Raw genomic sequence first — 10,123 nt, forward strand, 5'->3', positions numbered from 1 at the left:
ATGGAGGCTTCATTTAGCTATGGCAGTACATAAAATTGCAAGAAAGGCCTTGCTGGATTAAATCGTTTTGTCTACTCCAGGCCCAACCCTCAGTCTCTATAAGGCCATTTATTCATAGAAGGTTTTGCATTGGATTTGCCACTCTTTAGATGCACTTTCCCCCCATCGATATTCTCAAAACTCAAACAATAAGCCGCCGTGCAGAGTTTTGAGAATTCAGATGGGGAAAACGTGCCTCTATAGCGTGGCAAATCCAATGCAAACCCTTCCATGAATAAATGGCCTTATAACAGCAACCCACCAGCTCTTGCTGGGAAACCCACAGGAAGCAGCAGCAACGGCCTCCTCCCCCATGGTTTGTCCGCCATCGGCTGGTTTCAGAAGTAGACTGCCTTTGCACATGGAAGCTCAATCAACGGATCCACCCTCCGCGGGTTCACTGCCGCGCCCCGCCCCGCAGCCCTGGCCGGAGCCCCGCCCCGCCCGGCCGCGCGGGGAGAGAGGGAGGCGCGCGCCATAGGCCAATGTCCGGGCTGCGGCGCGCTCTGCTGGGGCTCGGCCTGCTGGTCTCCTCCTCCTCCTCCTCCTGCTCCTGCTCCCGGGGCTGGAGGCTGGCGAAGGCGGCTCGCGCCAGCTCCTGCCCGGCCGGGCTCCGGCCGCCCTCGCGCGCCGCGCCTGCAGGGGGGGCCGCGGCCATGCAGACGGCGGCGGCCGCACAAGGGGTCAAGTACCTCGGGTAGGTCGGCGGGGCGGGGCGGGTTGGCCGAAGGGGGATGGGGGGAGGGGAGGGGAGGGGACCGGGATGTGCTGAGCTGCTGGGAAGCAAGAGGCGCCGGGGCCCAAGTCTCATGCTTCCGGGGTTAATTCACAGTGGGTCGCCGTGTTAGTCTGTCTGCAGTAGCAGAAAAGGGCAAGAGTCCAGGAGCACCTTCAAGACTAACAAAAATGTATTCTGGTAGGGTATGAGCTTATATATATATACACACATATACATATATATATATACATATATATATACATATATATATATACACACACACACACATATATATATATACATATACATACATACATATATATATACATATACATATATATATGTATGTATGTGTGTGTGTATACACACACACACACACACACACATATATATATATATACATACACACGCAAATGTATAATTCACAGTGGGTAGCCGTCTTAGTCTGTCTGCAGTAGTAGAAAAGGGCAGGGGTCCAGTAGCACCTTAAAGACTAACTAGAATATTTTCTGGTAGGGTATGAGCTTTTTTATATATATATATATATACACACACACACACACACATACATATGTATAATTCACAGTGGGTCGCCGTGTTAGTCTGTCTGCAGTAGCAGAAAAGGGCAAGAGTCCAGTAGCACCTTAAAGACTAACTAGAATATTTTCTGGCAGGGTGTGAGCTTTCACGAGCCACAGCTCACTTCTTCAGATACAGCTAGAATGTGAATCCATCTGTCTTTAAGTAGAGGAGAGTGAATTCAGACAAGCATTAGTATGTAAATGTTAACAGTGTGTAAATGTAATTCACAGTGAGTCGCCGTGTTAGTCTGTCTGCAGTAGTAGAAAAGGGCAAGAGTCCAGTAGCACCTGAAAGACTAACACAAATGTTTTCTGGTAGGGTATGAGCTTATATATACACACACATATATACATACACACACATACGTATAATTCACAGTGGGTAGCCGTGTTAGTCTGTCTGCAGTAGCAGAAAAGGGCAAGAGTCCAGGAGCATCTTAAAGACTAACAAGAATATTTTCTGGCAGGGTGTGAGCTTTCACGAGCCACAGCTCACTTCTTCAGATACAGCTAGAATGTGAATCCATCTGTCTTTAAGTAGAGGAGAGTGAATTCAGACAAGCATTAGTATGTAAATGTTAACAGTGTGTAAATGTAATTCACAGTGGGTAGCCGTGTTAGTCTGTCTGCAGTAGTAGAAAAGGGCAAGAGTCCAGTAGCACCTTAAAGACTAACAAGAATATTTTCTGATGAGATCAGGCTATACCTACCATTTTACATCTCGATGAATAACAAGGGCAGTTCTTTTGGGGGTCGTTTGCGTTTGCTTAAAAAAGATCCTGTCTCCTTCCCTGCAGCCAGAAGGAAGCCCAAGCCATTGATCAGGAACTGTTTGAGGAATATAAGTTCAGCATCGACCAGCTGATGGAACTGGCCGGTTTGAGTTGTGCCACTGCCATTGCCAAGGTAAGCGAGGCAGGATCTGCCAGTAGAAGAAGGCAGCAAGTAGACGTTCCCAGGAGCAAAATGCGGCACCTCTTGTTCTTCGATGTTACAAAGGCCCAGCTGGAATTTCTTTTTTTAAATGCCTTCCACAAAGTAATTGTAGCCTGATGGTGAAGAAATTAGAAGTTCATTGATATCAGCAAATTGAGTTTAATTCTATTAACGATTCATTGATATGAATAAAGTAAGATAGTAAAGTAAGATAGATAAGTATATAGCAGGTCAATGTAGTTGTAACTAATCAATATTATGTGGTGTAAGCATTTAATAGTTCTATATTAGTCCAGGTTAGAAGGATTATAAACCCATTCCAGCTATTCACAAACAGTCACTTGTCATAGAGATGTTGACAATTTTAGTATATGTGCTGCCGAAGCGAGCACGTCCTAGAGATGTATTGACAGGCAGAATTGTTCTGTCGTGTGGTTTCTATGTTTTTGGTTGTATGTTTCATAATATGTTGGAAAAAAATTAATAATAAAAAAAAGAAATTAGAAGTTCAAATCCCACCCCTACCTGGGACACACACACCCCGCCGCATATACACACAAACTCTAGCACATTTAGCCATCTGTGGCTTCTGCAATTTCACCAGGACTTCCGCAGACACTTTGAAACCTGTTTGTTTGGGAGAGTTGGGTTTTTTTGGGGTGGTGGTGGTGCTTGTATTTTTGTGGGGGGGGGTTGCAAGTAGGTGACGATTCTCATGAAATGGAATTCCACACCCAGAATTGCAGTTGTGGGCTTTGTATGCAGTGGTAGGTAGCATCATCAGCCTTGGTGGCTCTGCCTCTTCAACCAACACAGCGTATTTCTGCTCTTTCCCAACCTCAGGCCTACCCTGCCAGCTCCTTCACGGTCAGCCAGCCAGCTGTGTTGATTTTATGCGGCCCCGGAAATAATGGCGGAGATGGGCTGGTTTGTGCCCGGCACCTCAAAATGTTTGTGAGTGTTCTCATCCATTGTTCCTTTTGATGCAAATTCAGGACATGTTCGTTGTTGGTGAACCCACGGGGCATCAGTTAACCTACAGTTCAGATGTAGCTCAATTTTAGGGTTGCCATCTTACAGACAGGGTCTGGAGATCTCCCAGAATTACAACTGATTTCCAGCGTGGTATAGTGGTTAAGAGTGATGGACTCTAACCTGGTGAACCGGGTTTGATTCCCCACTCCTCTACATGAGCTGCAGACTCTAATCTGGTGAACTGAGTTGGTTTCCCCACTCCTATCCATGAAGCCTGCTGGGTGACCTTGGGCTAGTCACATCTCTCTCCGAACTCTCTCAGCCTCACCTACCTCACAAGGTGGCTGTTGGGGGAGGCAGGGAAGACAATTGTAAGCCGGTTTGAGACTTCTTAAAGGTAGGGATAATCAGGATATAAGAACCAAATTCTTCTTCTTGGTATGTGTGTGTTGTTATGATTAAACACTGCAGAACTACTAGTGACCTCTTCTTATCTTGGGGAGGGGGGTGTTTTTAGGAGGCTGAGGGACTCCACCCACAGTAGAAACAGATGTGCATAGCCTTTCCCAAACTGGAAAACATTAACATTCCTTCACACATTGTGTAGTGTGGTGTGGCATCATAGCACAACTACTGAATTAAAAAGAAAACGTTTCACTGGATTCGTGAGAAAGGTGTGAACTGGAACCATTTTGTAGGATTTTAGAACCCCAAGTGTGGGATTTTCTGTGATGCGGGAGCGGCACTGTAGAATGTGTCATCAGCTGCCTTGAGCCCAAAGGGAAAGGCAGCATTCGAATATTTAAATAAACATTCCTTGCCTGTTATGTCTGGGTTGTTGTTTTTTTCATTTCTACAGGGTTATGAGCCAACGGTGTACTATCCCAAACGCCCCAAAAAACCACTCTTTGAAGGCTTAACCACCCAGTGCCAGAAGATGGAAATCCCTTTTCTCTCGGAGTTCCAATCGGACGTGAGTAGAGCTTCCCTAGAACTAGGAAATTTGTGCTAGGCCCCCCACCCCCCAAATCGTGGCTAAGCGTTGAGCTACAAAGCAGGAAATCACTGCTTGGAATCTCACCTCTGCTTTCCGCTCATCTGATGGTAAGCCACTGTGAGCCCTACCTTCCTGTTAGTAATGTGGCAATATTCACCTGCCTTGTGTTTATTTATTTATTTATTGCATTTATATTCCACTCTCATTCCCGGCAAGCCGGCCTCAGAGCGGGTAACAACATGGTAACACATTGATTAAAACATAGTAAAAACATATTAAAACATACTATAAAATCATATTTCATAATATTAACAGTAAAAGATGGCAGTAAAAGGAAGCCACAGCCTTCAATTTGCAAGATCTGAGCAAGGCTGTCAAAGATAGGACATTTTGGAGGACTTTCATTCATAGGGTCGCCATGAGTCGGAAGCGACTTGACGGCACTTAACACACACACACACAAAAGATGGCATTCCCTTTACTTGTCGCCACTAAACAGGCCTGGTGAACAGTGGACCCCCAATCTAGTTGGGTGGGGGAGAGATGGGGAGGCCAGCAGGAAGATGAAAATGAAGAAGGACTTGCAGCTGCCCTCAGATGTAAGCCTGGCGGAACAGTTCCGTTTTACAGGCCCTGCGGAACTCCTTCAGATCCCGCAGGGCCCTGATGCTACTTGGGAGACTGTTTCCACCAGGCCGGGGCCAGGGCTGAAAAAGCCCTGGCCCTTGTCGAAGACAGCCGCACACTCCGCGGGCTGGGGATCACCAGTAAATTATTGTTCCTTGAGCACAAGGCCCTCTGGGGGGTATACCAGGAGAGGCGGTCCCGCAGGTACAATGGTCCCAGACCGTATAAAACTTATAGGGTCGCTGCAATGCAATGAATAGTTTTTCCAGTGCTCCTTGAGCTCTGGAAAGTGCTGTATAAATGGTATGGACAATCATTGTTACTTCCCACGGGAGCAGTGGAGCCACATCTGTAGGAAGGGCAGGGCATGTGCTTTGTCTGCGGAAGGTTCCAAACTCCATCTCTCTGGCTAAACAGGTAGCAGGTCGTTGAAAGCCAGCCTGGAAAGATCTGGGCTGAACAGTCCAATGGTCCGTCCAACTTAAGCCAATCTGCGGTGGGTGGGGACCATGACTGAGTTGTAGACTGCACGGTCTGTATGCAGATCCGGTTCTAATTAAAGACTTTCATTCTTTCTGTTGAGATCCTGAAGAATGAGAATAAGTACTTCTGGCCTAGACAGACCCACCTTCCAGAGCACGCCAAGGGAGATTTGCAAAATTGTGAAGTTCAGCTCAAGCACAAAACTCTTGAGTCTCATTTGACGAATGAGAATATTTTCTGGCTTCTATATTAACGTCAGCCCTGACCTGGATGGCCCAGGTTAGCCTGATCTCATCAGATCTCGGAAGCTAAGCAGGTTCGGCCCTGGTTAGTGTTTGAATGGGAGACTACCAAGGAATTCCAGGATTGCTATGCAGAGGAAGGCATTAGCAAACCACCTCTGAATGTCTCTTGCTTTGAAAACCCCATAAGGGGTTGCCATAAGTCGGCTGCAGCTTGACGGCACTTTACACACAACGTTATGTCAGCTCCCTCAAACTTTCTCCCCCCCCCCCAGTAGCCAGAACCTGGCAAAGTTTAGTACTGTAACAGGAATGGGGAATTGCAGTGAACTGTTGCAATGAAGGGTCCCCTTCCATTATAATTGGGAAAAATTATGATCACAGCATGCCTTTGGGAGACTTTTGTTTTCAGATTGGTAATGTGCAAGTGCAGAGGAAGGCACTGGCAAACCACCTCTGTTAGTCTCTTGCTATGAAAACCCCAAAAAGGGGTTGCCATAAGTCAGCTGCGACTTGACAGCACTTTATACACAATGTGCAAGTGCAGTAAAAAAATTTATTTCCTGCCCTTGTTCGATTTGTGGTTCTTTCACTCAAGGCCTCTTAACTTTGCATATGTTTCTTTTGTCCTACGTATGCCATCTGCCTAACTGGCTAAGCTGTCTGCTTAAGGCAGTAATTTCCTGCTGCACTGACTTGCGGGCTGTCATTTGCTCGACAGGCTGAGCTGATTGACGAGGTCTACAGTCTGGTGGTGGATGCCATTTTTGGGTTCAGCTTCCAAGGGGCTGTGCGGGAACCCTTCGGTACCATCTTGGATACTTTGGAGAAGGTCACTATTCCCATCGCGAGCATTGATATCCCGTCTGGTAAGTGGGGGGTGGTGGCTGGCGGGCTTCCAATTGGGATGTTAGTTTGACAGAATCATTCACATTTACAGAGTTTACCTAAGATCCATTAACAACTTTTCAAAATATATTGTAACTTAAAGTCTGCTGAGCTTTCCATTCCCATAAGGAACAGCTTCTTCTGTTGAGGAAAGCAATGGAACGGCATCGTTGGAAATGCTATGTTTTAAAAAGACAATTGTGTGAAAAATAAAAATGTTTTTGGCTTGGATCCTATGAACAAGTTCTGTGTGTGCTAGATAGCCTCTGCCATGGAGCATGTGTCCTCTTCCAGGATCCAGCGTGCAAGGTACTTGTTCATAGGATCCAGGCCTTTGTAATGAGCGTAAATTCTGCAGATCTGTTTTCTGTTGTTCTGATGAAGTTTGTGCTTTAAAATACTTGACTTTGAACAGTTGCAGATCAAGGTTTCTCTTTCCTTGGTACTTCTGCTATTTGGTAACATTTTATGTTAATGTTTTTGGCTCTGTAATTGTGAATACGAAGAGCCCCGTGGCGCAGAGTGGTAAGCTGCAGTACTGCAGTCTAAGCTCTGCTCAGGACCTGAGTTCGATCCTGCCGGAAGTCGGTTTCAGGTAACCGGCTCAAGGTTGACTCAGCCTTCCGTCCTTCCGAGGTCGGTAAAATGAGCACCCAGCTTGCTGGGGGTAAAGGGAAGATGACTGGGGAAGGCACCGGCAAATTATCCCGTAAACAAAGTCTGCCTGGTAAACGTCAGGATGTGACATCACCCCATGGTTCAGGAATGATCCGGTGCTTGCACAGGGGACCTTTACCCTTTTTAAAAAAAAATTGTGAATTCTAATTGGAAAGCAGTATAATTTAATTGAAACGATCGTTTCGTAGGGGAGAGTGAGGATCACCTAAGTCCAAGTTGCAAGGACATTCATTCCTCCACCACAAGGCCTTTTCTGGCTTGTGGATGCCTTTGAGAGTATTGTAGCATTGGTGATTGGGTTGAGAAAGACAAAGCTAGTAGGTAGCATTCTGAAACAGAACCAAACTTTGTGGAGACATTTTTACTATTATAGATTGGGCATCTTGAGCTGCAGCCTTATATATACTTACTTTTAATGCCGGTTTGCTGTTAGGTTTTTTTAAAAAAAATCTTACTCCATACAAAAACTGTGATATTGTGGAACTCTGCTTCAAACCAGAAAAATCACTGGTTTGAAGGGATAACTGTGACCAACCTGAACTATCATGGTGTAGGGGTCAGAATGCTGGACTAGGATCTGGGAGAACCAGGTTCGAATCCCTATTCTGCCATGGAACCATGCTGAGTGACCTTGGACCAGTCATAATTTCCTAACGTAACCTACCTCACAGGGTGATTGTGACAAAAAAAGGAGGGTGAGAGATGACGAAAGTCACTTTTATGTTCCCCATTGGGTAGAAAAAGCATGGTAAAAATATGTTGCTGCTTTGTTGTAAGGACTGTACGCAGAACGTCAGAAAGCATTAGCTAAAGGGTATTTTATGAGTTTTCAATGGGTGTCCCCACAAGTCAGTCACCAGATACTTTATTCTAATCATGTGCGTGGTGTAGTGGTTAAGAGCTGCGGACTCTAATCTGGAGAACTGGGTTTGTTTCCCCACTCCTCCACATGAAGCCTGCTGGGTGACCTTGGGCTAGTCACAGTTCTCTCTGAACTCTCAGCCCCACCTACCTGTAGGGAGGGGAAGACGATTGTAAGCTTCTTGAAGACTCCTTAAAGGTAGAGAAAAGCAGGGTATTAAAAACCAACTTTTTCTTCTGTTTTCAGGGTGGGACGTGGAGAAGGGCAAGCCTGACGGTATCCAGCCGGACATGCTGATCTCTCTCACTGCACCAAAGAAAGCCGCCAAGCACTTCGCTGGCCGCTACCATTTTCTTGGCGGCAGGTTCGTGCCCTTAGCGCTGCAGAAGAAGTATGCGCTGAACCTCCCCGCGTACCCAGATTCGGACTGTGTTCTGCGGCTGACTTAGTGGACCGGGGGATGGGGAGCTATGGGGATTAGAGATCCCTGCAGGAAGAAGTCTTGGTGCTGAGGAGCAAAGCTGGCATGGGGTATTGGGGCCAGGGAACAGAAGCCAAGGGAAGGGGCGCTTGGTGGCTTGTTAGGTGGACCTATCTGGCAGCTTTCAAGGGCTGGTGTGGCTCCTGTGTGGATACACAGCTGTTGAAAAGGTACAAGAACATTAATCATTGGGAAGCAAGAAACAGCTTTACCTCTAGACCCAGAAGTTCCTTTAACCGAGCAGCATCATTCCTTCCTCCTTGAAGTCACTTTTAAAACAAACTTTCCCTAGATGCTGTTTGCCCTTTTCAGTATCTCTTACTGTATTTTGTTTGGTTTTGCTTTTCAACCCTTCCCAAGGTTTGTTGCTAGGTTTGAAACATCTTCGATTAACCAAGGAGTCTGTTTTTTGTTTCCCTTCAATAAAACATGTACTGCTAATAATTTACGGAATTGGTCTTGCCTTGCTGCTCAGAAACCATTGCACGCTAGGCTCCTGAAGACGTGTTCTGCGATCAGCGGCAATTTCTTTTGCTACAAGGACCCATGGATTGACAGGATACAATCCTATATAAGACTGTGGACTTGGGGTAGCATCCTGATAGCTCAGCCTAGCCTGATCTCATCCGAGCTTGTGAAGCTAAGCAAGTTGGCTCTGGTTAGTACTAAGATGGGGGACCACCAAGTGCAACAGAGGTTGCTATGAAGAGGCAGGGAATGGCAAACCTGCCCCTGCTCATCTCTTGCCTTGAAAGTGACCTGGCTGTGACTTGACGGTACACTATTCTAACCTTGTGGCACTGTCTCATTTATATCCAATAAAAGTGAAGGATGCTTTGGACTTCTTGGCCATCTTCCGGGCACTGGGTGTGTGTGGGGGAGGTAGTTGTGAATTTGCTGCATTGTGCAGGGGGTTGGACTAGATGACCAAGGTGGTCCCAACTCTATGATTCTGTGACTGAATCCAGCCCTTTGGACCCGATCAGTTCTATGGCATATGGTTGAACTTTAATATGAAGACCTGGGCCTGGGTCCACATTTGTGGGGGATAGCGGATTTTCAGCGGAAAGGGGGGGTGTCGTTTTTCTTTCAGGGGGGCATATTGGGCTGCAGCAAGAGGGGAAAAAATTGTCATGCTCTGCTAGTGGAAATCCTCTCCTGTGTCCAAGCTATGGACATCTGTGTATGAATGAGGGAGGGGTGGCTAATAAACAATCAGCCATCAAGCAAACAATGACACCTCACACTGCATCCCATCTTCAGTATCCATTTATTTCACAATCAGTTGTCCATCTTAATTTTCCTTGCTGTTGTTGATGTTCTCCCTCCTCCCATGCTTAAAAGTGATCTTTTTAATGACAGAGAAGAGAGCCCTTCCCCCCCACACACACACGATAAAGCAGACACCAAGCTACACGTGGAGTGTACTAGTTGCCCAAACTCTGTTCCTAGAACAAATACAGGATAGGAAATCCACCAGGAATCGTGACAATGCGCAATACTGTTTAATTCCCGCCACAGATACATACTGCTTTTGCATTGCAAGACTTCCTCCTTTCTACCAGCAATTTCAGTCTCACTGTTTTTCGAGTCTGGGGGCTTCCTTGGTCAGAGTT

The 10,123-nt window shown here is 46.4% G+C and overlaps 1 protein-coding gene across 1 annotated transcript; it reads left to right on the forward strand.

Annotated features, from left to right (window-relative positions):
• Positions 1-524: 524 nt before the first annotated feature.
• NAXE (NAD(P)HX epimerase) lies at positions 525-8,513 on the forward strand. The gene is made up of 6 exons (XM_056853106.1): positions 525-736; positions 2,136-2,244; positions 3,118-3,228; positions 4,109-4,222; positions 6,320-6,467; positions 8,273-8,513. The coding sequence occupies exons 1-6, from the start codon at positions 525-527 to the stop codon at positions 8,473-8,475; spliced, it is 897 nt and encodes a 298-aa protein (XP_056709084.1). The 3' UTR covers positions 8,476-8,513.
• The last annotated feature ends 1,610 nt before the right edge of the window (positions 8,514-10,123 follow it).

The sequence above is a fragment of the Euleptes europaea genome, chromosome 7 (assembly GCF_029931775.1).
Source record: "Euleptes europaea isolate rEulEur1 chromosome 7, rEulEur1.hap1, whole genome shotgun sequence".
NCBI classification, from domain to species: Eukaryota; Metazoa; Chordata; class Lepidosauria; order Squamata; family Sphaerodactylidae; genus Euleptes; species Euleptes europaea.

What these genes read in the sequence shown, in the direction of transcription:
- NAXE (XM_056853106.1), top strand. Translation starts at nt 525, where the DNA reads ATGTCCGGGCTGCGGCGCGCTCTGCTGGGGCTCGGCCTGCTGGTCTCC. An exon ending in CCCGGCACCTCAAAATGTTT is followed by an intron (nt 3,229 to 4,108) that starts GTGAGTGTTCTC and finishes TCATTTCTACAG; the next exon opens with GGTTATGAGCCAACGGTGTA. An exon ending in TCTCGGAGTTCCAATCGGAC is followed by an intron (nt 4,223 to 6,319) that starts GTGAGTAGAGCT and finishes TTTGCTCGACAG; the next exon opens with GCTGAGCTGATTGACGAGGT.